Raw genomic sequence first — 25,804 nt, forward strand, 5'->3', positions numbered from 1 at the left:
AACTTTCCGAGGGAGAGTTAGGATTTGTCATGTGAATCACTTTGCAATCATTTCCAGGAATTGTTTTCAAAAGTGACGTGGAATTGAGAGTGTAAATGCGGTTATCATCGTCGTACGATGAGGAGGTTTCGACGGTTTTCGTTGCCTGATCTTTTTGAATAGTCTTCGTGACAAAGTTCATTAAAAGCTCTGGACTTATTACATCATCATCAATAAATGGATAACATTTGCCATCCGTGTCTAAAAAAACAAACGAAAGCGAGCTTGGTAGAATACGACAATTTTTGATTCTTAAATGATCTCTCTTCCAATTTGCATAACCATAGACAACAGGGAATGGAGAGGTGTGCTTTAGGTAAGCAAACAATTTATTCACGTTTTCGCTTTCGCCGTCTTTTACAATTGCAATAAGAGCCGGATAATCTCTGGGTATAAAAGGGAATTGTGGTATCAATGCAACGCGCTTCTTCATCCATTGCGTAAGAGGAGTTGTGGTGTTGAAAATTTTGGTTATGTTATTTATGTTATCTTGGAATGTAATACTAAAATTACCTGGCTTATGAATGAAAGCAATTGGAGAATTCCTAAAAACGAATGCAGTTTCATAAAATGGTTCATAAATAGAATCAGAAGATAATGTTAATGCAAATTGTTTCTTTGTTTGAGATTTAATATTAGTTCCATTAAAGACTCTTACATGGGGTTTGCGTAATTGCTTTAAAGTTGCAAAAATTTCTGATTTTGTGAGGTTGAATGTTTCTGTATCTAAAAATTTTCCTTTTCTGAATAATGCATAGTGTGGCGTATTTCCCAGTTTGTCATCTGGCCAAATTGATTTTTTTGATAAACACAACGTACTCCCTTCAGGGATTACCTGTTGTAAAGATTTTAATGTTTTTTTAATTTCATTACATTCTTTGTATTTATTGCCGCATATAAAAACCATTGCTGCTGGTGAGCTTGAGATATTTTTCAAGCAAGACAATCTCTGAATACAAAGGATTATTGGAAAAAAAATCATGTGCTGATTGATTGTAAAAAATAATATATTCAAAATATTGAACCTAATAACCGGTACGTGTTTAGATAATAAAAAATTGATGTAATCTCATTAACCGTCGAATAAAATTTATTTATTCCTCAACAATATTTCTACGAGAATATAGAAAATGAAAATCAATGATTTAAAGTAATGATATTAATGGAACAAAATAAATTACTTCAAACTATCAGTGCCAAATAATGACACATTTTAAATGATATAAATAATTGTCAAATGTTATTTTCAAATATTGGATCATTACATTAAATACTATATTGAACAAATTATTATTGTTAACATTAATGCTTTCAATTCCTCTATGAACGAGAAGTAACTTTAACATTCTCTTTGTATTCACATTTATATGCATACATAAATGCTGTTTCAAATAATTTATGTAATTTTCATATATTATTTTTGGATTAAATATTATTAATCTAAACTTTATGTTAAATACAGAAATATCCACATCATTCGATCGTGAAAATGATTCTATTGTTAACTCAAAGAAATATTTGAATGCAAATCAATCGTTTTGATCGTTTTTTATTTGCTTGAAACAAAACATAACCGCTACAACTGGTGGCAAAAAGTCAAGGAACTAAATCATGCAGTGCGTTGCACCATTGACTACGGCAGTACCACTCAATTTAACCTTACTAAGCATTTTTGTTTTTATTCGCCATGGAGAAAGAGCACCATATGATCAATGGGCTCTTCAAAATGAAACAGGAACTTGGGTATGTGATGGAACCGATGCCTATGCTCCAAAAATGATTTCCTATGTTAATGGAGTTCCACGTCGATACCACACCATTATAGAAGAAAAAATGGCACCTTTCCCGCCAAGTTGTGATCAAGCTCAACTAACAATTAACGGTATGAAACAACATTACGAACTAGGAAGTAAATTTAGGGAGAAACTCATTAATGAATATCATTTTCTTCCAGAATATTATGATCCTGATCTCATATATCTTCGTTCTTCTCATTCAGATCGTTGTGTACGCTCACTCATTTCCTTTATCCATGGTTTATATCCACCTGAATATTCCGAACAAAAGATTGATATAGTTTCAGGTACAGGAGTACTCGAACCACTTGATCCTACACCTTATGGCTGCACCGACCTTCAAGATGCATATGTGAAATTCAAGCATTCTGAGGAATTTGCACGTCGACGTGATAATGCACAAGTTGTTCAAAAGCAACTTTATGATTACCTCAACTTACCGTGGGACGGAGAGAATTGGCAATGGATTGGTGACTGGTTATATTCATTCTATTGCTCAGAACAGTCGATTCCAAGCATCATCACCAGTGAAATGTTTGAAACCGCCATGAACGATACGGTTTTCTATTCAATTGGATTCTTCAATCAGTTTGCGCAAGAAAGCGTTGGCCCAATATGGAGGCTACTTGATGAACAAATTAGTAAAAGAATTAGCGGTGAGACGAACACAAAGTTTGCATTATTTAGTGGTCATGATACCACTATTGGTGCATTACTTGTTGCATTAGGACAAAAAAATATAACACAAATTGCTCCTTATAGAGCACATATCGAAGTGGAATTGTACACTGATGGCACAGAGCAATTTTTGAGATTTGTATATGAAGGAAATGTGCTGAAGATAAATGATAAAGAAACAATTTCATTGAAAGAGTTTCGTGTATTAATTGCGCCGTCGTTGTCTAAATGTACAGAGTAAAAATATTGTCAATATTTTTATGTAATATTTTCTTTTGCTATGAATTTGTTTCGTTCATTTTCATTTCTCACTTCTAAAATTTTTAGCGAGAAATATTATAAAGACATTGTGGAAAACCGCACAATTTCATAAAACTATAAAGAAGCAATTGCTTGGAAAAAATATAATCCTTGTGCTAGAAGGTATTTGTTTCATAAAATGTAGAAGATTTTAACTTTTACTATTGCATCAAATTGGGAGTTGTACGATATTGTTTCTTCAAAACATTACTTAAATATAATGATAATATTTTATGTTTATTCTTTAAATTTGATATGTATACATATGCTTTTTTTATAGGTTGAAAAAAGCTTCTATGAATGACATTCTTTTCAAGGTATAAAGTTTTTCACTGCTTCTATATATAAATTATATTCTGCAAATTTCTTCATTCATGAAAAAATCAAAAAAAAGTTCTACTATTTACACCGCAACTTGTAAAATTAATACATAAATGTATTCTTTTTTTTTATAAAATCAAATATTTACTAAGAAAAATTGCAAATCAATCCGATGATGTTCATTAAAAAAATTAATACGAAAAACTAATAAAACAATACCATGTATATAAGCTCTTTTAGTAATGTTATGGAGGTTCAAAATAGAGTGTCTTTAACCACATTTCCAGAGTTGAACAGCAACTTGGCCAATGTAAAAGTAAATGAAGTGCTTAGTTTCGTGAGTAACGAAAGAACCAAATGAACGTCCGACAACGCAGTGCCATGTTGGGTTGTATTTTTTGTCAAATTCTTTTTTGATATAGCCAGCAATATCCTTTTCGATATTGAAGCGATCTAAAGCTTGTGTTGCGACGTCAATAGCATCGGCCTGCATTTCGTCGGACATATCGACGTTCTTTACGACGGCACGTCTATCTTGAGCCATTCTAATTCGAAGTGATCAGGTACGTTATTTTATTCAAACAAATAAAGGCGGTTTTTGTCATTGTTTGTTCTATCGTCAATTTTAAACGGCCTTTGAAACATGTTTCTTCTTGTAAACGTGTTCTAGATAAGGTTAACTTACATAAACTTATTTGTAACAAGGTAATTTCCAAGCATTTTAACGTTTATTATTTAATATGTTGTTATATTAAAATATTTTTTGATTGCTTAATTAATTTTAAGATTCTACTTAGAACTTCAAATTTTGTAAATCTTTTTATAAGTGAAACAGATTTTTATCATGAACAAATCTGTTGACGAAAGCTTTAGTAAAGTTTTACAAAATGATTATTCATTCGACGTTTGCACATTAAACATTTACTAATTAAAATTAACTTTTACTTATTCCACTCAGAGCTCGAGTCGTCATCTGTTGTCTCGGTATCAGTATTTTCTGTTTCGGTGTCGTCCTTCATCGCGAATGTCATTGGCCCTGCCTCCACTATGTCGCTCTTCTGCTCCTCCTTATTATTATCGTTCGACAGCCCGAGTAATTTCCTTCTCTCTTCGATGTTCTTTCCAGCCATAGCCTGACCGCGCTGCAAAATTCTCATCATAAGTTCACTATGATGATCCAATGGTGCGGGCGCAATCTTTTGGCCGCTGTGTGGTTGATCTTTATTAACTTTGCGCAGCTTGAACTCTTGGTTCTTGATGAGGTCGAGGAAGTTAGCGCGGACGTCCTGCTCCTTCGCGGTGAGCTGGCCGGGTCCGGAGGCCTTCTCGCCGCCGCTCGGTGGTGGAGGAGCGGACGTGTCGGCAGTAGACGACGATGTGGGAGGCGGCGGTGGGGGCGGTGGAGGTGGTGGCGGAGGTACAGATGCGTCATCGCCAGATGGTGGTGGAGGTGGAGGCGGTGGAGGAGGCGGTAATTCGGAATCCCCAGTGGAGGGGAATGATGGGTTGGACGGAGATGAGAATAATGATGGTGCAATGTCAATTGCTGAATCATCAATTGAGATACCAAACGATGCAATGTTAATAAGGCCTGGAATGTTGTCAGGAAGGTCAAGAGTGGGCATGTTGTCAACTTGTGGACGGAATAGATAGTCACCATCTGATATATCGGGTAGAAGATTAACGGTGAAGATGGATGTGGGCGCTTCAGGAATGGCTTTGCTATGTTGTTCTTCTTCGAGACCATATTTGCCTTCGAAATTATCAATATCAATGGCATCACGATATGGATTTTCATTAGTATGGAAGAGAAGAAGTGACGCTGTGGAATTGATATACTCTGGTGAACGACCAAGACCAGTATTATGAAGTTGCTCAGTTTTAACAATTGGCGTTTGCTTGAAATTAAATGATTGATCATATGCATAATCAACATTTTGAAGTGCCTCAGTAATCATGACTGAGTCGCCTTTGACTTTTTCTACACTTACTTTTGGCATGTATTGTTTGAGTGTATGATAACCTGGTGGATATTCATCGCCTACAAATTTCAAAGGTGAAAATATTGTTACAACTTTGGATGGATCGTTCAATTGGTCTATAGCTGATTGAGCTGCTGTAATACGTTCGGCAAGATTTGCAACATGATCTTGTTCGGTTTGAATTCTATTAGATATAGTATCAAAAACATTGTTGACAACTTTTTCGAGATATGAAAGTGTTTTTACAGCTTTTAGAATGCAATGCGGCTCGAAATCATCGTTTGCGAGCACTGGAACTTGCATTGGAAGCTTGTTCATTGATTGTAATTGACTAAACCGTCTAAATTGTTTGCGGGTACATCAAAAGTGACAAATCGATAGAAAAATACCTGCCCTTTCGAAATAAAGAAATTTCTTTCTATTTTCATAACATTTTTGCAGCAAACAATAAGAGTTTAAGCAAGTTATGGTACAACATTAGTTTAATCATTTCCACAAAATTAGTAAAGTTGCAATTTACCGTCAAGTTTAAAATGTCACATAAGCTATTAAATCATCGAAAAGCCACAGGGAGGGTAATACCAAGTGTAATAGTATTCTTATTATAATAATTATAATTATGATAACAAAATGATTCCTATGTAAAGTGATGCTTTTTTCAATTGTTTTCTCTGATTCTTTGCCAACAATTAATGGCACGAACATGTCTAATATAGTTTTCTTTTCATTCATCAAATACAATTGATTTTCGAATTGTGTGTTTACTTGTTACATTAACAGCTTTTTGTCATAAAAGAGATTATAAAGTTTTATTCATTCAGTTTAGACGGAATTATTTTAGGGTTATTACAGCAATAACTCAATTTGCAAATTCTTCTTTCAATTTCATGTGGCTGTTTAATAAACTATTTAATTTTCACAGAAACTGTTTTAAGATGGGTGAAGTGCCGTTAAGCTGGTCAAACACAAACAAAACTTAGTTTAAACGGTTCTACAATTTGTGCAAAAATGCTGATTGAAAATTATCGATAGAAATTATTACCATTCAATATTTATGTGATTTTGAATCTGCAGCGGTTAAGGCTATGTCATAAAAAGCGGTTTTTGACATTTTAAATTTAGAATCAAAAACTTTTATCGTCAAATTCGATAATATTATTCGATAATATACTTTTCAGATAAATTTCTGAGGAAACTCCTCTTTTTTTAGTTTTGACTTGTTTCCGGAATTGCATTGAAAAATTGTGAGGAAGGAATTGAACAATAACACACGTTTTTCGAACATAAATTTATTAGTATAAAAAGTTCAAAAATAAAAATATATAATATATTTATATTAACATATATCATAAAGAATAAATATTGGTTTACTAAATGTTTTTTTGAGTAATAGTCAAGATATTTGTTGTTTAAAATTTTGAATAATCTATTCAAATCGTAGAGTCGGTTTATGTAAAATTTTAATTCAAAGCGTAATTCAGGATTTTCAATAGATTTTTCAATACAGTCAAGGCGTCTTATTATCTCAAAAGACATGTTGCTCAAACCTGTTCCTCAGCTAAGTCTTTCAGAGATTCAGCAACTTCTTCCAGAGCACCGCTATCACTTCGTCAAGGCAATCGGAATGGGTGGATATGGAAGCGTTTTTCTTGTGAAATCTGATAAGTATAATCAATATTTTTGTATCAAAAGAATTAAACAAATAGACCCTAAGAATGATAATACAGAGAATGAGGCATCAACCCTTATAATGTTATGCCATCCTAACATCATTTCAATGTATGAATACTTTTTCGACCAAACTAAAACAAATTTATATATCGTACTAGAATATTGTAGTGGAGGTTCACTTAAAGATCTGATAGAAAGAGAAGGTCCAATAAGGCCACCAAAACTTTATTCTTATTGTTATCAAATTTTAAACGCACTTTTACATTGTCATGAACAAAATATTGCACACAGGGACATAAAGCCTGCCAATATCCTTATTGATAAATATAACAGACCAAAACTTGCAGATTTTGGATTAAGTAGAAGATTAGAAAAAGGTGAAAATCTTCAAAGCTTTGCTGGATCACGTCCATTTATGGCTCCTGAAATCATAAGCAGAGAGAATGCAGATCCGTTTCTTGCAGATATTTGGTCACTCGGAGTCACTTTTTTTACTTTAGCATTTGGTCGACTTCCATGGGGAGTTTCGAATGGAGCGGAATTGGACGCAGCTATTAAGCTCGGTATTATAACATTCCCAACTTTTGCAGACCAAGAATTTTGCAATTTGATCTCATCCATGGTCGTTGTAAAGCCCTCAAAAAGAAAGCCGATAGCGCAGTTGATGAAGTTGCCACTTTTTGCAGAATATCGGAAACCGTTTTTCCCTTCTTCTATCCAAGCGCGCAGTCGAATGAATCTTGATACTGGGGATTCTGCGCTGTTTCAAAGGTCTAAATCAACAGTTCAGACTTCTTTGTCACATAACAGAATTATTGCAAGTCATAATCGAATAAGATCATATATGTCTGGGCAAAAAATAGAACGGCCAATCCCTTCAAAGAAAGCTATTTTGCACAAGACATTTGGTATTTAAGTTTCATTTTGTTTAAGTAAATGTGTTATTTAATGATTTTTCTTACAAATTTTCTCAAAACAAATATCAGAAACTATGTAAACATTCAGAAACAGGTTTTTATGTAAAAAAGTATAAAAATATTTCACTTTCTTGGGAGTGAAGAGATATAACGTCAATGGTCAAAAAATATAAATCGTAATTTAAATAAGTTGTTTAATAACAAAGATGTAATTTCTAAAATATTTCAAAATTTGTAAAAAAATCAAGAAATATCATCACAAATAATTTTGATTTTAATCAAATAATAAATCATCGTTTTATGAAGATATGTATTTATTATTAAATAAAATGTTCAACATTGATTTTGTAGTATTTTTTGAACTTATTAATGTTTCAAATATTAATTATGAAATTCCAAAAAAAATTAATACAAATAAATATGATACGTTAATGTATAGACTTCAATAGATTGTCAAATTAAGATACAACAAAATTAATAAATTTTTCTTCTTAATACAAAAAAGGAATTTCAGATTCAACATCAGATGAAGAAGCATAAACAACAATTTCCTCTCCATGTTTTCTTATTGTAGGACCAATGGAATCCAGTATTTCTATTGCACATAGAGATGGATCATTTTTAACAGCATGTGATAATTCATTAATAAAAATCGAATAATTCTTTTTCGATCTATCACTAAGAGGAATATCAACCCTTGGTGTTGATGTCATTAAAAGGATTTTTTCTGGTATTTGTTGAGAAAAACGATGAGTTTTTGGCTTTTGGAAGGAAGATGCTGTCATTGAAAATGCAAGATTTTGACTTGTTACATCACCAGACCATGATTCAATGGCCGGACATCCATTAATGATAATGGTTATCCTTGATGAGACATTTTTATGTTTTGAAATCATTTTATACATTGATGATGGTGTAATTTCTTTATCAAGGATTTTGAGTGGAATTCCATTCTCTGCATTTCCGTCTGGATGATTTATTGGAAATCCAGTGATAACAATTGATAAATAATCACTAACACTCCTTAGAAAGTATGTCATCCAGTGATAATAATCACTGTATTCTGGCGTATCTAAAAAATATATTTTAAAATCGGCTCTTGAAAAAATTTTGGCTGCTTTAACACCATCAAAATAGGCAGATTGATCCATTTTTGATTGTGGTGAAAAAATAACAAAGCAAACACGCTCTGTTCCGCTAGTGATTTCATATGTTTCCATGTTTTTTAAATTTCTTCCAAGTCTTTGTATTTCCCTCAGCTCATTCATTGTAACGGATTTAAACGTTTTTTATACAAGACTTTAAAGAAATGAAACATCCTCCCCGTAATTTAATGTTGATTTTTGATAAAAAATCACTTAATAAATTGTTATATATTTAGAATACATTATTAGATATTATTTTTATGATAGCTATCTGTGATAAATTTTACAGTGATGCAAATCAATATTTACTAAAACCTATTATTTTTATTTTTAATTCATATTTTTAATAGATTATCCATTGTTAATTCGAAATTTCAGTAATATTTATATAAACAGCATTGATTTTATATATGTAACACTATTTTGACAATTTAACTATTACCATATAACCATTTTCAGATGCGTAACGAAGTGCTGTTTTATTTTAATTAAAACAAATTCCAAATATTTTTTTGAAATATAAAATTATTGAAATAAACTTAATCTTTAGCATTAATATCAATTCCTTTTTGTTCAAGAAGTGATTTAACTATATCTATTTTACCAGCACGTTATATGGAAATAGGCAAGTTATCATGATCAATACATTCCATCTAAATTTTCTTCTGTGTATGCAAATGATGGATTAATATTTGGTTGAGTTTCTATTATACAATATACACCTGAATTAACTATAACAATAAAAATTTTTATAATATTTGTAAAGCTTTTTGCTTTCTTCTTCTTTGGATCGAATGAATTCTAAATATCTTACGTATGCATCAGTCGATGCTTTTTGTGAGCAAAATACATTATAAATCATTCTTGATAGTAATAGGTTGATCGAATATGGAAAATTCATTTCAAATATCTTCATTGTGTTCTGAACTGATGTTTCAATATTTTCATCAGTTAAATTATATATAATTTCTTCAAATGTTTAAGTAAATTAAACTTTTAAAGTTCATTTGTTGAAGACACTGTAAACATCCTTTAATATTCATTTTCCAGAATTGCAATAACCTCAAAGATATGATGATTCCTGTTTTTATTTTCAATACTTAATGGAAATTTACATTGCCCTGCTTATTATAATGAAGAAGGTTACAAAACTCATTTGTTATCCAATAGTAAATATAAATAAAACATAAAATTTTACAATCAATAATGTAATTACATCCACTTTATGCAACGTATTAGTATTTCCATATTATATAAATATAGTACAAATTTCAACATATGTAGGGTTAAAAATGATGGTTAAACCTGATGTATGTTTTTATACCAATATGAAATTCAAACAGTGATTCAAAAATATACCTTTTCTATTGAAACAATTTTTTTATTCCATGCCATTGTCAAAGAAAAAAAATTAATGAAAATATTCACACATCACAATGAACATAAAGAATAGAAATATTAAGAATAAGAAGAAAAAATAAATTAGCTTTATTAAATAAATGATAAATAATGTTTTAAAACTGTTTGTGAAATAGGAACTGTAGAAACCGTTTAAAAATGTGTTCGTAAAAATAATGTTGCCTTTCGCATTTCTCCTTAGGTTCATAGCTTCTGTAAATCGCTTAAGGTTTCGCACATGCCAGCAATCTCCTTTTTGCTCCAGAAACCGTTACTTAGAAAAACAAAATTGGTATTTCATTTCTGATTCAATCAAAACAAAAAACGGAGTATTTGAAGGCATAATATACGACGGCACATACAACAACAAACTTAATTTATTCATATACTTTTTAAGCTGTGGATCTATTCGTGTTCGAATTGATCCAAATGATAAAGAAAAATTCCCACGTTTTGATTGTGGAAAAGAACCAACAATTCTTAATCAAGAAGAGCTTGAGAAGCATGTGAATTTTAATGTTCAAAAGGAAAATGACAAAGCTATTCTTAAAACAGAAGAACTTACAGTTGAAGTTAATTTCAAACCATTTTCAATCGTTGTTTTCGAAAAAGGCGTTAAGAAAATCACACTCAATGCAGAAGATAATGCAATATTTGAAACACATCGATCCAAAAAAGATCATCCAAAACTCTTCGAAAGTAACTCGTTCAATGGATTTACTGACACGTTCAAGAACGGCCCCACTTCTGTTGGTATGAATTTTGATTTTCATACTCCAGGAATTAGATTTAGTGGTCTTCCATCACACACTCTTCCTATGACGCTTCCAAATACTTACAAAGTTACGGATCCAATCCGACTTTTTAATACTGACATTAATAAGTATGAAGTTAATTCTGTAATGGCAATGTATGGTTGTATTCCATTTTTGATGGGTCACTCTCTTACTGGTTGTGATTGTGTATTCTGGGGAAATCCTAGTGATACATGGATTGATGTAACCACAGAAGGCTCAAAACGTGTTCGCTTCCTTTCTGAAGGCGGTTATATTGACACTTTTATATTTTTTGGTACACCCCAAAAAGTTGTTGACATTTTTACACAACTTACAGGCAAACCTCAGCTCGCACCTCTTTTTTCTCTCGGTTTTCATCAATGCCGTTGGGGGTATACAACACTTGAAGAGGTATTAGAAGTTGATTCTAATCTTGACAAATCACTTGTTCCACACGATGTTATGTGGCTTGATTTAGACCATACTAATGATCGCCGCTATTTTACATTTCATCCTACAAACTTTCGAGACCCAAAGCGTTTATTTGATGCACTTGATCATAACAAACGACATTTAACAATTTTAGTAGATCCACATATTCGTGTTGAAGACAGTTACATTATTTATCGTGAAGCTGCAAGTAAAGGACTTTTAATCAAAAGTTCAGATGGCAGAAATGATTTTATTGGTAAATGTTGGCCTGGCAAAAGTGTTTGGGCCGATTATTTAAATCCAAAAGCACGAAGTTGGTGGGAAACCAATTTTGATTTTAAAAAGTTCAAAGACAATGCGCTGAATTTACACATCTGGAATGACATGAATGAAATATCAGTATTTGAGTCATCTGAAAACACAGCACCACGTGACCTAATACATTATGGTGGCTATGAAGAACGCGAAGTCCACAACATTTATGGCTTATTGATGGTATCAGCCACTTATGGCGGCCTTGTCAAAAGAGACCAAGAACATAACAGGCGACCGTTTATTTTAACACGAGCGTTTTTTGCTGGTGCGCAGAAATATTCATTTGTGTGGACAGGAGATAACTTAGCAAGTTGGGATCAACTCGCATGTTCTATTCAAATGATAATTTCATATGGAATTTCATCACATGTTTATGTAGGAGCAGATGTTGGCGGATTTTTCAATTCGCCAAATACAAATTTATTAAGTCGATGGTATAACGTTGGCGCTTGGTTATATCCATTCTTTAGAGTTCATTGTCATCATTTAACAAATCGTAGAGAGATTTATTTATTGAAAGATGAAAGCTTTGATGTAGCAAGAGATGGTATCATTAATCGATATAAGTTGATTTTATATTGGTACTCTTTGGCAAGAAATGCAAACTTAACAGGAGAGCCCTTAGTTAGGCCTTTGTGGTGGGAATTTAATGAAGAGCGATTCTTAGACACAGATGACAAGGTGATGTTAGGGAAGTCACTTCTCATCGTTCCATTTTTGAGTGAAATTCCTCAGAAGACGACCGTTAACTTACCAAACGGTCGCTGGTATTATTACGAATCATTGAAAGAAATTAAAGGGAAAAATGTTGATGTAAAAGATGACAGTGGAAGAACAGCAGTGTTTATACGTGGTGGATCAATAATTCCCATCAAAGGAAGAATTAGAAAATCAACAGAACTAATGTTTTGGGACCCATTAACATTAATTATCGCTTTGGACGAAAATGAAGAGGCAGAAGGTAATATATATGTTGATGACGGCCTTTCATTTGATTTTGCAAAAGGAAATTATCTTGATAAGAAATTGAAATTTACAAATGGAAAACTGAATTCATATTTTGCAGATAACGTATCGCCAAAAAGTGATTTTGTCGCCAAGTACGACGTGATCATTGAAAAGATAATTATCACTGGAATGAAAAAAATTCCTTCTAAAATAAATGTAGGTGAAGACAGTCTCGAATTTGTAACTTCTGATGGTATTGTTACAATACATAATCCAAAAGTTAAGGTGAAAGATGATTTTGAAATCAAATTTTTATAAACAGATTTATTATTATTGAATTTTATCTTTTTAGGTGATTTTAAAACAATTATCGCTATGATAAGACTTTTGTATTTGCACAATTTATTTCAGAAAAAGATACGATGATTTTCTTTTTGTCAATTTATTTTCGGTTTTCATTGTTAAACCGTCTCTCTGAAAATTGAATGTGATTATGACTCCCAGCAACAAGTATAATTTCAAATCCATTTTTTATATTAAATATTAAATTTCTATCTTTTAATTCATAATGTTTGAATTTATATTGAGTATATATATCAATTATCCTATTATTGCAAAAAAAACATTATAGTGTATGAAGATATTTTTAGATTGATTTTGTGAGTGCTGTATTTATTCTAAACAAAATTACATCATTTTGAATTCAAAATTGAATACAAACGGTTATTATCCGGATTGCAGCTAAAAACTTCACAGATTCAATATATCATATTCAATTTTTGAATAAATGGTTATGACATTTTCAAGTTGAAAGGTCTGAAAGCGCATTTTGATAGATTTACATTCAATTTTGAATGATTTCTTTAATATTTGAAATCTGTCATTAAATTGCTAGCTCAGAATTTTGCTTGAAGCCGTTTTTTTACATAGAAATTCCGAATACAAAAACAAATTGAACCTTGAAGAAAAATGCTCGTTCCCCAGCTTAGCTTAACTGAAATCCAAGGAATATTACCAGAACATCACTATCACTATATAAAGGCAATAGGAATGGGTGGATACGGAAGTATTTTTCTTGTTCGTTCAGATCGATATAATCAAGATTTTTGCATCAAGAGAATCCAAAACCCAGAAGGAAAGTTCAGCAACGACACAGAAAACGAGGCTGCAACGTTAATTCGTCTTTGTCACCCAAACATTATCTCCATGTATGAATTCTTTTTTGACCAAAATCATGCAACATTATATATGGTACTTGAATATTGTAGTGGAGGTTCACTTAAAGATTTAATAGAAAGAGAAGGTCCAATAAGGCCACCAAAACTTTATTCTTATTGTTATCAAATTTTAAACGCACTTTTACATTGTCATGATCAAAATATTGCACACAGAGACATAAAGCCTGCCAACATTCTTCTTGACAAATATGACAGACCAAAACTCGCAGATTTTGGATTAAGCAAAAAATTCGAAAAAGGTGAAAGCCTTATTAGCTTTGCTGGTTCACACCCATATATGGCACCCGAAATCATTTGCAGACAGAGTACTGATCCCTTTCTTGCAGATATTTGGTCACTTGGTGTCACATTCTATACAATTGCATTTGGAATGCTTCCATGGGGAGTCTGTAACGAACATGAAATGGACGTAGCTATTCAGCTCGGTATTATAACATTCCCATCTTTCGCAGACCAGGACTTTTGCAATCTCATTCGCTCTATGGTTGTTGTAAACCCTTCAAAAAGGAAACCGTTAAAGCAACTTTTGATGTCTCCGATTTTCCAAGGCATCAACAAGTATAATTACAGCAGCGTTAAGCCTTTGTTTAATGTGAGCTCGCAAATATTCTCAAAAAGAAGATCAAGTGAAGTTGTTCCTTCATCTTTCTCACATAACAGAATTTCTTCCCAATATCATCCAATCAAATCATACGCACTGAAGAAGCCTGAAACAAAAGCAAACCACTTGCTTCGTACAACTTTTGCAAAATAATTATTTTGTTATTTTTAAAAAAGAGCATTTTATGAATTATTAAAAATATCCATGTTTGCTATCTTTTATGTACCACTGCACTTGTGCTTCTTGTGGAATATGAAACATTTTTCATATGAATTTTTTGTACATTTTTTTCATTTTTACACTTTTTGAATAAACGAAAATTTTGTGCATTTTAACGTACAGTCAACAACTAAATCCCAAATCAAATTATTAGTTAATGCTCAAACAAATAACTTTTTACTGATTGATATGTTTTCGATTTGAAACTTATAGCAATTTTCGGAATTATTCAGTCAATACAATGCCTAATTATAACGAATTAATGATAATGAAATCAAAAATATAAAACAATAACTTCTATTACAAAAATGATTTTGTTCTTTTAAAAGAAAAGGAACGATAAATTCTGTTCGTTTAGAAGAACATGCCAAGGATCTTTCCACCAGCATTCTTTTTACGGGCTTCTTCATGATCAAGAATTCCATGTGATGTTGTCAAAACAACATAACCAAATTGACGTGATGGAAGGAGTTTTGATTGCCAATTTTCTAATTCAGTAAGTTGAACATCGAAACGTGGGCAAATAGCAACACATTTGTTCAAACGTCCAAGTAAGTTGATGATGATCTTTCCTGAACGGTGGTCATCAATAACTTCGAATTCACCAATATATCCACGCTTCATCATAACCTTTAAGAATTGGATGATAACTTTGCTGCAAGGACGAACAAGAACTTGTCTCTTTCCTTGACGTTCTGCGTTTGTGATTGCCTTAAGTGCGTCAGCAAGTACTGAAGTTCTGACCATACCAAAAGGAAGGACCAAAACCGCCATAACCACCGAACGATACAAGTAATTTGTTGCATTCTTCAGACTTTAGAAGACATATTTTGGATTTTATCAAACCAAATTCCACTGCACAACAACGAAGTTAAGGTAAGATTTCTAGAAATGTCTAATTAGAAAAAAATCAAATTGTTTATTCCAAGTTGATATTAACCTTAGTAACTTTAAATTCATTGTCCTTGGCAAGGACATCACTATACTGGACAAATGGATGCGCTTCTGGTTCTTTCTGTTCCCATTGATCCGGAGTTAAGAATGAATAGGTTGCCTCTATTGCTTTATATGTAGCAACAAGGAAGTTAGCCGATGTTTTTGTATTACCAATCGATGATGTAAAAAGATCTTCGAAACCAGCCATTGCTAATAACTTCTTAGCGACAGACCCTGCAACGATTCCAGAACCACGAGGTGCTGGAATAAGCCTTACACGAACTGATCCACATTTTCCTGTTACTGTATTTGGTACAGTATGTGGTTGACCAATCTTGTTACCCCAATAACCACGACGAACTGGAAGAATAGAGAGCTTTGCATATATTAAAGCACCTTTGATAGCGTTTGCAACTTCTGCAGATGTCTTGATACCAAGACCAATATGTCCATCATAATCACCAACTGCAACAACAGCTTTAAAGCGAGTACGTTGACCAGCACGTGTTTGTTTTTGAACAGGCATGATTTTCATGACTTCATCTTTTAAATTATCACCTAAGAGTGTATCAATAATTTCTGGTTCTTTAATTGGCATAGCATGAAGATAAATTTGTTCAATTGATGTAATACGACCAGATGCAACTAAACGACCTAATTTAGTTTTTGGCTGCCATTTATCTTTTCCTCCTCTATTTTGTGTATTACGTTGTGGGCGTTCACGTTGTTGACGTCCACGCATTCCACTGCTACGTTGTTCTCCTTTTTGTTGTTTTGTTGGTTCCGACATTAAACGTAAGGAAGAAACCGTTAATGTTTCTGAAACATTAAATTGTTTACAAATTGTCACATGTATTTCTTTGTCTTTCTTTCAAGCAAATTCTTCTATCAAATATGCGTTTTTTTCTTGTAGTGACAACTGTTTTTCATTACATTTTGTCTTGTTTATAAAGAAAAAATATTTTCACACATTAATTTAAATTGTGAATACTATAATCAATCATTATTATTCTTATACTTATTAATTGATAATAATTATTTCAAATAGTTGAGTTCTTTAGTTTAAAGTCAATTAATTAATGAGCAAAAGATAAGAAGTGTGGAAGGATAATTTGGTTATAGCCATTCAATTCCCGGTCACTTTTTGTCGGTTATCTAAAACTGACATAGTCAATGGAGTCGCTTATCCCAATCATTAATAAATTACAAGATGCCTTTAACACTGTTGGATCCGAAGTCATTGGCCTACCACAAATTGTTGTTGTAGGTAGTCAAAGTTCAGGAAAATCATCTGTTTTAGAATCTTTTGTTGGACGTGATTTCCTTCCGCGTGGATCAGGTATTGTTACACGCCGTCCATTAGTTCTTCAACTTGTTCATCTTAATGATCCAAATGCGCCAGAAGTAGCTGAATTTCTTCATATTCCAAACAAAAAATTCACTGATTTTAAGGAAATTCATGATGAAATTGTTAGGGAAACCGAGCGTGTTACAGGCAAAACTCGTAATGTCAGTTCACATCCAATTCGTCTTACTCTTTCATCACCAAATGTACTTAATTTAACACTTGTCGATCTTCCTGGTCTTGTTAAAGTAGCCACTCAAGGACAAGATCCTGCAATTGTCAAACAAATCCATGATATGGTCTTTAATTTCATCAAAGAAAAAAATTCACTTATTCTTGCCGTCACTCCAGCTAATCAAGATCTTGCCAACTCTGAATCACTCCGTATTGCACGTGAAGTAGATCCATATGGTGATCGTACAATTGGTGTTATTACCAAAATTGATCTTATGGACAAAGGAACCAATGCCCGTGACATTCTCCAAAACAAGATTTACTCATTAAAGCTTGGTTACATTGGTGTCGTTAACCGATCCCAAGCTGATATCGATTCCAATAAATCAATAGCCGCCGCTCGTAAAGCCGAGCATGACTTCTTTGAGAACTCCCGTGACTATTCAGACCTTGCAGATCGCTGTGGCAGCCAATATTTAGCACATTGTCTTAACAGCTTATTAATGGAGCACATCCGCAACTGTATGCCACAGCTCCGTCACAAAGTCCAAACGATGCTCATTGAGAAAGAAGCCGAGTTAGCCGGCTATGGTGAGAATCCTACCAGTTCTGTTGGCACGATGAATGCATTTGTCTTAGACGTCATCTCGAAGTACTTAGATAACTACGAGGACTTATTAGAGGGCCATGCGGATGACAATGCTGACGACATCAAAGCAATACGCGCACGCGGCGGCGCCTTAATATCTCGCCGCTTCATGGATTCATATAACAAAACCATCGATGCATTGCCGGGCCTTAAAGAGTACAACGAGTCGCAGCTGTTCTACTTGATGAAGAACCACGCCGGCCTCACAGTTCCATTGTTCACTCCGCACAAAGCGTTGGACATGATCTTATTCCGCTGCATTGAGCAGTTACGTGCACCATCTCTTCGCTTAGTTGATGAAATTGTTTCGATCTTATTCGACATTCATAGCGAAGTCAACTTTATGGAGTTATCACGCTTCAACATATTAGGCGACAGTATTCGTTCTGTTGTCGACGAGTGTATTCGTTCATGCGTTAACCCAACGAAAGATTACATTAACCAACTGATAGATAACGAGAAGAGTTTCATCAACACACAGCGCCCAGACTTTAGAGGTAACCAAGCAATCAACGCGCCGAAGGCAGAAGATGACCCGCGAAAGCGCCCGCTCCCAGAGAAGCCGGCGGTGCCCGATCCGGTCGGCGTGTGCTCATTGTACGGTGCGTCGAAGGAATACAACAATAACCAGGCGAGGGAGATAAAGGACTTGGTGCAAATATCGTCGAAATACTTCGACTTGATAAGAGACCAAATTAAGGACTTGGTGCCGAAGACAATCGTAAGGTTCTTGGTAAAGAAGTCGACGGATATGCTCAGGCCGAAGATGATCGAAAACATATTTAACACACCGAACTTGAAGGAGCTGCTGACGGAGGATTCATCAATAACAAGTAAAAGAATCGCGTGTCAGCAAATGGTCGCAGCATTACATAAGGCACAGAATATCTTGAACGAGGTCAGGATATTTAAGGCTTAATAAATATCAAAAGTAAGAAAACATTTGAACATTTGTGAACAGGGAATTATAAAATGAAATTCGATGAATTTTACTGTGATAAGAAACTTTGCGTACAATGCGCTTTCGTTAAAATGAATGCAATATTTGAAAACATCTCAAGAAAAAGATAAAAATATTGGAAATTTTACTAATCAATCACAAGATTCACTTAATATAATAGAGCATATGATTGAACAAGATTGCTTTAAGTAATGCAAAGTGTTCCGAAAGATATTAAATCAAAATACTTCGCACATTACAAAACTGAGTAAGAAAATAAAACCAAATATAAAGGATAAATTTATTAAAATATTTATAAAGAATTATGAAGAACTTTCAAAAAATGAGTTAACCCATTAAAAATATCAAAAATAATTATAATGATGAAATAGAAAAACTTCAAGAAATATCATCACAAACATCTATTGATTTTAATCAAATCATTGAACCATCACTTTATGAAAGATGTTCATTTATTAAAAAAGAAAATGTTTCATTAAATGATTATGCAGCATTTTTTGGATCAAGTAAATTTTTTGAATATTTGCTTATGAGTGGTGCAAATGTGAAAATAAAGCCAAACATGAAATTGAAGGTGGAAACATTAAAATTATTACTTTTCTTACTTTTATATTTGTTTTAATAATTTGTAACATTTCTTGAAATTGCCAAGACACACTCCATTGGTTCAATTACTTCTTGAAGAATGAGCATTTGAAAAATCCACTCAAGATAAAAAATAATTAAACCCAAAAAGATGTGATAAGGAAAATAATCCAAATCTACTTATATTACAATATTGAAAGAAAATGAATAATAAATAAAATGTCTCTCTCTCAGTAAGTGAAATTAATAATTAATAATCACACTCAAATTTTATCAAAATTCCTTAAATTTTTTCTTAATGAATTCATTATAATTATCCATTAATAACAATAATATCCATTTTTCTAGTGAAATGTAAAACAATTACGTGAATAAGCACTAAAATCGCATTCCCTATTCAACAAATTTGATCACAAAGACCACATTACATCCAAGCGCAATTTGTCTCACTCATTAAAACAATAGTTTAATACATTTAATTACGGACGATTTATTCAAACTATGCAATGTGTCAGTATTTCCCTCGTTGCCTTTTCGTCGATTGATCCTCTGAATCCGAATGGTTTTCCTCCCTGAGAGTCCATTACCATCTTCGTCACCTTTTCGACGTCGCCCTCTTTTACCTCTGCGCCTTCCCAGTCGGACACCTTCTCCGCTTGTCCGATGTCTTTGATGAACTTCCTGATGCCTGCGATGCATCCGCGCGCTTTCTCTTCTTCAGTTCCCTTACAGCCGAACACGAATTCGCCTGTCTTCGCTAAAATCGCCTTCCTCGGCTCGAACTGGTTCTCGAGTAAGAATGGAGTTACGATTGATAATGTTGCGCCGTGATCAATTCCATACTCAACAGTAAGTTGGTGACCGATTTGATGGATTGCCCAACATGTTTCTTTGCCAAGGGCGAGTACATAGTTGAGCGCAAATGATGCAGCAATTATTAATCGTTCATGGAGTTCAATTGATGAGTTCTCTTTAACAACCTCTGGTCCAATGCCAACAAGTTCTTTGAAGACAGACATTAAGAAATGATCCATTAATGGATTTTCGGCAGGTGTAATTAATTGATCAATGATATGACATGTTGCATCAAAGACACCGTTACGTAATTGACGGACTGGTAAGGTCATCGTGTAGAGTGGATCTAAAAGAGAGAACTTTGGATAGACAAAATCAAATGAACGACCAAATTTGGCATTAATTGAACGACGGCTTACAACAAATCCATTGTTCCATTCACTGCCAGTGGCTGGAATGGTCATTACTGATGCTACTGGATATGCTTCTGTCGGTTTAATTTCGCCTGTAATGATCTTCCATGGATCTTCTTTCTCATCAAGTTTGGCAGCTATAGAAAGGAACTTAGTTCCATCAAGAACTGAGCCACCACCAACAGCAAGGATAAGGTCTGGCTTGAATTCTCTAGCAACTTTAGCGATTTCGACTAATCTATCATATTCTGGATTTGGTGGAATACCTCCTTCCCAACGAACCTCGCACTTAAGTTCAGCAAGTGCTTCAGTAACATCTTTTCTAGCTCCATTATGGTCGATAGATCCACCACCAAATGTGCAAAGGATTTTGCTATTTGGCTTAACAAACTTTGGCATGTGCTCCTTTACGCATCCTGTGCCGAAGGCAACTTGTGTAGTGTTGTTCCATAGCCAATGCTGAGACATTTCAAAAAAGTGAAGTTACGTCATACGATAAATTTCTGAAGAAAATTAATAACTTTACAAACGAACTGAAAATTTATCGTACGGACAAACGATCAAATTCAATTCAAAAATTTAACATCAAAAAAATTAAAATTTTAAAATTTTATCAATGATAAAATGTTTATTAGAGGTTTATTTCTTAGTTATAATCGAATCCTTGTTGCTTTAATTGTCTCTTGATTTCTCCTTTCGATTCTCTTGTAAATTCTTGCTGCCTGTCTTGGTTTAATGTTCCATGTACCTTTCTAACATAAGTTCTCTTCTTTGGTTGTTTGACAGCTGATTTTGTAGGTGCTGTAGTTTGTTTCGGTGCTTCAGCTGCTTTCTTTTGAGCTTGTGCAATGAGAAATGCTTCCATGTCGTCATCTTCTTCAGCAGCTTTCTTTCCGCCTCTTTTCTTTGGTTGTTGCTTCTTAGGTGGTGGTGGTGGAGGTGCAGCTACGACTGGTGGAGGTAAGGCGACTTCACCTTCATCCTCTTCTTCATCGTCATTCATAAGTGCATCAAATGCCGATTTGACAACGATAACTTCGACAGGTTTTTCGTTTGTGACTGGTTGAACAGAATGGAACGAACGCGGCGAAGAAGTGAATGCATCAAAGATTTCCTTAGGGAATGGTGAAAGAACTGCGGAGATAAATGGATCGAGTAACTCTTTTTCGACTTTGGCAATCTTTTCTTGGTCTTCGAAATATAACGAGAATTTTTCACCTGACATTTCACCAGCAGCGTCATAAATTGCGGCAAATATGTCGCCATCAAAGAAACGATGAGGCTTAGAGTTAGCTGACTTAATTCCAAGTAATTGCTGCATCCAAACAAGGTGCTGGACAACTGCCTGATACATTGCGGATACTTTAACTCGACGAAGTTTCGGTTTTAAGATTGGGCCATTAAATTTCGAGCCTAAGTTCAAACATAATATGACACATGTGACTGCTAATGAACGTAATTCGAACATATCTAATGGTGGTGCACCTACAACTTTAGCATCTTTAAGTGATTGTGGTGAATCTTCTTTGATCAAACTATTTGGAACTTGGTTGTTAGTGAAACATTGTGATACTAAGAATCGTAATGCGTAGCCGCATGTTTGAATTGGCTCTTCGAGTTTGAGTAATGGATCATCTTTTGGCAATTTGAAGTCAGGTGGGAAGCTACAGTGTGCAATGTTATGGAATGTTGACTTAAGACGATTCACGCCACCTTTCTTCTTTTGAAGGCTTTGTAATGTTGCGTAATCTGGAAATCCTTCTTCAGATTTAACTTCTTGGGTGACAATACCATCGGACCTTGGGACGTGTTCTGTGACTGTGTCACGTTTAAGGATGCTATAGAATATCTTACGAAGTGGTAATGTGATGTTATCGGTTTTGATCGGATGTTCATAATCATCGATTACTGGATCATACCAAAAGTCTCCGCCTTCAGAGATGGATGGAGCCCAGTCTGGGATTTCACCTTTGGCAGACTTTTCTGATAAATCAGATTTACCTTCATCTTCAAGTGGAGTGTCAAGATTGTAGAATGCTTCGGAATCAGTGATGGCTTTTTGGAATTGGGCATCAGATTGGATCATTTCTCTTGTTGGTGATGTTTGTTGGATGCTATCAAATTCTTCTCCATTAAGGAATGAAACTATTCCATATGTAAGGAAATCTTGGTACTTAGTGCTGGATTTGATGTGAAGAAGGTTTTGAATGTTGTACTTGTTGACAATAAAAGGTTCAGTATATACATTTCCTAAAAGAACTGATAATTGGAAAAGTTTATCGGGATCGTTGAGTTGGAGAAGTTTAGCAGCAATTTCGTTGTTTAAGAGTTCGAAAGCAAGCATTTTATCATCATTAAATGTGATCGAATCAATTGGAATGTAATTGATGTTCTTGAAAATGACATAATCACTGCTAAGGGCTACAACAGCATCAGCATTTCCATTAGCAACATATTTAGCTGCAAAACGTGTAACATTATTTCTTGTATATAAGACTTGAACTTTTTGTTGAACTGCTGTTTCGGCGATTTCAGTAATCATCATTGGTGGGAGAACTTCAAGAAGACCTTTTAATGATCCTGATTTTTCTAAGATATGCCTTAAACGTTGAACACGACGGAATTTGTCAAGTGCTCTCTTATCCCAACGTGCTTCGGCAACATCCTTTGGAACGTTGGTTGGTGTACCATCAGCAAATGGGAAAACAAAAACGATTTCAATTCCTGCTGATTCCAATGTTGCAATAAACTCGATTGTCTTTTGGGAATAAAGCTTATAATTGCCACCGTTTGCGAAATCATATGCGTACTCACGACTTGAGGTAACTATGTGGTAAGCAAGGGAAACGCCATCAACGATAACCTTTGGTGTTGCGCCTTTGTGGGGTAATTTGTCGGCTGTAATTTGGAGTGGATATTCAACTTGAGAATGATAAAGAGCAGCTGTGAGGCCACGTACCATTTTCGAAAGTGTCACTTTTCCCTTCTATGGCCATCAAACCGCTCAAAGTATTGAAATATTTTTTTAACGGTCGAAAATTTAAACAATTTTCTTCAAATCCGATGTTTCCATAATTGTTTCTGATTAAAATATTTTATTTGCTTCATGGGATCTAAGATGAATAGATATTACTGTATATTGATTATTTTTTGATTCAATTTCAAAATTACTTCTTGATCATGAATATAATAAAAATGACTTCTTATTTGTTCATTTAAAAAAAAAATTAAAATTCGTATTTCATGTTATTTATTCAACAACATCAATCAGTAAGTTGGGTCAGGTGCTTCTTGTGGTATTTCCTCAGCCTCCAAAGTCATGTTTTCATCGAACGCATGTGTCGGCACCAGCCACATAAAGAAGCAGTCCTTTCCGCAAACTTCTCTCATTGACTGGCAGAAGCTGTACTGCTGACCTCTTTCGTGTTTCCACTTTTGTATTTTCGTTGTGTTTGATTTCAAATCAATCAGATTTTGTATGAACACCCATATGAGGAGGGTGCCGAATGCGAACTCAAATGCAAACGAAAGAATGTTCAGAATGAAAATTCCAGATTTGAACTCATGAAATTTAACAGTACCATATACATGCCATGCTAATAATACGATACAATAAAGGCCGCCCCATAACGCCATGAGCATAAACTGTTTGTGGTTTCGTTTGCCAACCCAGTTATTAATCCAGCCACAAATGTGATCTGCACGAATCACAAATCGACCACTACTTCGAGAAAATGAAGCAAATTTGGGTCGATTGTTACATGCATAGTCAACTTGTTCTTTTGTAATTGCAAGTCCTGATAATTGTTCTTCCCACGAATATGTATATTTTTGTGTTTGTATCCAATCATATGGAAGAAAGCCTGGATCACTACAGGAAGCACCAAAATATGCCCAAAAGAACATAATGAAACAGAATAAAATTGTAATCGTAGAAACAATTTGTAATGCGAGTGAAAGATGTATAAAAACAACGGCTGCAAAAACACAAACTGGGAAAAGAGCTAAAACAACAACTATAAATTGCATGCAACATCCTAATTCTAAAAATCCCCAAAATACTCTATTTTTTGGATCGTTTTTCAGCCTTAGACAAGGAGTTTTACAACAGCACTTACAGCTTACATACCATTCTGTCTTATTTGGAATTCCTTCTTCGGGTTGTAGATGAGTTTCATTTATTAAATTTTCATTTACGCTCATTTTGAATTAACGGCCACCGATCATTTCCCAAACGGTCGCCACTTACACTTTTCTTTCATTGGAAATTTGATTTGGAATACACACAAACTTTAACCAGAAAACAAATTTTACATGATGTATATTTTATTGTATATTCTATAAAATGGTCATTTTAGGTAATAGGAATTGCGCCATTTCGGCCAAATTATTTTCTTGTTTGGATGAAATGCGATCAATTATATCTAATACTCTTGAATCATTTATCAATTCGTCAATTGGTATTTGCATCTGTTGATCAAATTTCATTTTAATACTTATTAAACATTCCAAAATGTTTCCTTGCAATTCCATATTTGAGTCATCATCAATAAAATCGACCAAATTTTCCAGAGGAAATAATTTAAAACAATTTTCCAAAAAATTTAAATCATTTGCTAAATAAAAATGGCAAATGATTTCGATAATTTTTACTTGTACACCATATTTATTTTTATCAATTACACTAATTAAATCACAAAATATAAAAGGAAAATTATAAAAAGGAGATAAATCTTTTGATAACAAAAAAAAGTCTAATGTAAAAAATAATAAACAATCATTATAATCTAATAAAGATGTTAAACATAAATGCAAAAATTCTAAAATTTTTTGATTTGCTGCAAATTCGTAACTTTGTAGAGATTTTGCAACAGTTATTAATAACTTAATGGTTTCAATGTTTCGAAGTGAGTCAGTTTGATCAAATTCACAATACAATGGGTATCGTTCAATTAAAAAAGTTGCTGCTTCGTTTGAAATTTCAATGATTTCACTCATCGCTGAAATTGACTCTGTAACTAAATAAGTGTTTTGCGTTGCTAAAATAATTGTATCCAATGTAAGAAGAAAATCTTTGGTATTAGGATCAAATGTGTTTGATGCTTTAAGTAATTTTGGATAGAAAAATAGAGCAGTGTTAAAAAATGGAGATTCTATTGATAAAATGGAT

At 33.6% G+C, this 25,804-nt stretch overlaps 12 protein-coding genes across 12 annotated transcripts; 5 read left to right on the forward strand and 7 right to left on the reverse strand.

Moving 5' to 3' along the window:
* Positions 1 to 1,650: 1,650 nt before the first annotated feature.
* On the forward strand, positions 1,651 to 2,754 carry GO595_010976 (histidine acid phosphatase; the record flags this gene model as incomplete). The annotated part of the gene is made up of 1 exon (XM_067913714.1): positions 1,651 to 2,754. The coding sequence occupies one exon, from the start codon at positions 1,651 to 1,653 to the stop codon at positions 2,752 to 2,754; it is 1,104 nt and encodes a 367-aa protein (XP_067769714.1).
* A 651-nt stretch (positions 2,755 to 3,405) lies between these two features.
* GO595_010977 (Dynein light chain 1, cytoplasmic) lies at positions 3,406 to 3,678 on the reverse strand (the record flags this gene model as incomplete). The annotated part of the gene is made up of 1 exon (XM_067913715.1): positions 3,406 to 3,678. The coding sequence occupies one exon, from the start codon at positions 3,676 to 3,678 to the stop codon at positions 3,406 to 3,408; it is 273 nt and encodes a 90-aa protein (XP_067769715.1).
* Positions 3,679 to 4,075: 397 nt separating this feature from the next.
* GO595_010978 (WASH complex subunit 1) lies at positions 4,076 to 5,434 on the reverse strand (the record flags this gene model as incomplete). Its single annotated transcript, XM_067913716.1, has 1 exon — positions 4,076 to 5,434. One exon carries the CDS (start codon positions 5,432 to 5,434, stop codon positions 4,076 to 4,078), a length of 1,359 nt encoding a protein of 452 aa, XP_067769716.1.
* Positions 5,435 to 6,650: 1,216 nt separating this feature from the next.
* Positions 6,651 to 7,703, forward strand: GO595_010979 (CAMK family protein kinase; the record flags this gene model as incomplete). The annotated part of the gene is made up of 1 exon (XM_067913717.1): positions 6,651 to 7,703. One exon carries the CDS (start codon positions 6,651 to 6,653, stop codon positions 7,701 to 7,703), a length of 1,053 nt encoding a protein of 350 aa, XP_067769717.1.
* Positions 7,704 to 10,423: 2,720 nt separating this feature from the next.
* GO595_010980 (glycosyl hydrolase) lies at positions 10,424 to 13,036 on the forward strand (the record flags this gene model as incomplete). The annotated part of the gene is made up of 1 exon (XM_067913718.1): positions 10,424 to 13,036. The coding sequence occupies one exon, from the start codon at positions 10,424 to 10,426 to the stop codon at positions 13,034 to 13,036; it is 2,613 nt and encodes an 870-aa protein (XP_067769718.1).
* Positions 13,037 to 13,687: 651 nt separating this feature from the next.
* On the forward strand, positions 13,688 to 14,710 carry GO595_010981 (CAMK family protein kinase; the record flags this gene model as incomplete). Its single annotated transcript, XM_067913719.1, has 1 exon — positions 13,688 to 14,710. One exon carries the CDS (start codon positions 13,688 to 13,690, stop codon positions 14,708 to 14,710), a length of 1,023 nt encoding a protein of 340 aa, XP_067769719.1.
* Positions 14,711 to 15,130: 420 nt separating this feature from the next.
* Positions 15,131 to 15,523, reverse strand: GO595_010982 (40S ribosomal protein S15a; the record flags this gene model as incomplete). The annotated part of the gene is made up of 1 exon (XM_067913720.1): positions 15,131 to 15,523. The coding sequence occupies one exon, from the start codon at positions 15,521 to 15,523 to the stop codon at positions 15,131 to 15,133; it is 393 nt and encodes a 130-aa protein (XP_067769720.1).
* A 172-nt stretch (positions 15,524 to 15,695) lies between these two features.
* Positions 15,696 to 16,502, reverse strand: GO595_010983 (40S ribosomal protein S2-4; the record flags this gene model as incomplete). The annotated part of the gene is made up of 1 exon (XM_067913721.1): positions 15,696 to 16,502. One exon carries the CDS (start codon positions 16,500 to 16,502, stop codon positions 15,696 to 15,698), a length of 807 nt encoding a protein of 268 aa, XP_067769721.1.
* A 383-nt stretch (positions 16,503 to 16,885) lies between these two features.
* Positions 16,886 to 18,799, forward strand: GO595_010984 (Dynamin central region family protein; the record flags this gene model as incomplete). The annotated part of the gene is made up of 1 exon (XM_067913722.1): positions 16,886 to 18,799. One exon carries the CDS (start codon positions 16,886 to 16,888, stop codon positions 18,797 to 18,799), a length of 1,914 nt encoding a protein of 637 aa, XP_067769722.1.
* Positions 18,800 to 19,920: 1,121 nt separating this feature from the next.
* Positions 19,921 to 21,102, reverse strand: GO595_010985 (alcohol dehydrogenase, iron-containing family protein; the record flags this gene model as incomplete). Its single annotated transcript, XM_067913726.1, has 1 exon — positions 19,921 to 21,102. The coding sequence occupies one exon, from the start codon at positions 21,100 to 21,102 to the stop codon at positions 19,921 to 19,923; it is 1,182 nt and encodes a 393-aa protein (XP_067769723.1).
* Positions 21,103 to 21,280: 178 nt separating this feature from the next.
* Positions 21,281 to 23,596, reverse strand: GO595_010986 (Protein asteroid 1; the record flags this gene model as incomplete). Its single annotated transcript, XM_067913727.1, has 1 exon — positions 21,281 to 23,596. One exon carries the CDS (start codon positions 23,594 to 23,596, stop codon positions 21,281 to 21,283), a length of 2,316 nt encoding a protein of 771 aa, XP_067769724.1.
* A 305-nt stretch (positions 23,597 to 23,901) lies between these two features.
* Positions 23,902 to 24,837, reverse strand: GO595_010987 (DHHC zinc finger domain containing protein; the record flags this gene model as incomplete). Its single annotated transcript, XM_067913728.1, has 1 exon — positions 23,902 to 24,837. One exon carries the CDS (start codon positions 24,835 to 24,837, stop codon positions 23,902 to 23,904), a length of 936 nt encoding a protein of 311 aa, XP_067769725.1.
* Positions 24,838 to 25,804: the final 967 nt, after the last annotated feature.

This window comes from Histomonas meleagridis, assembly GCF_020186115.1.
Source record: "Histomonas meleagridis strain 2922-C6/04-10x chromosome Unknown scaffold_61, whole genome shotgun sequence".
NCBI classification, from domain to species: domain Eukaryota; phylum Parabasalia; order Tritrichomonadida; family Dientamoebidae; genus Histomonas; species Histomonas meleagridis.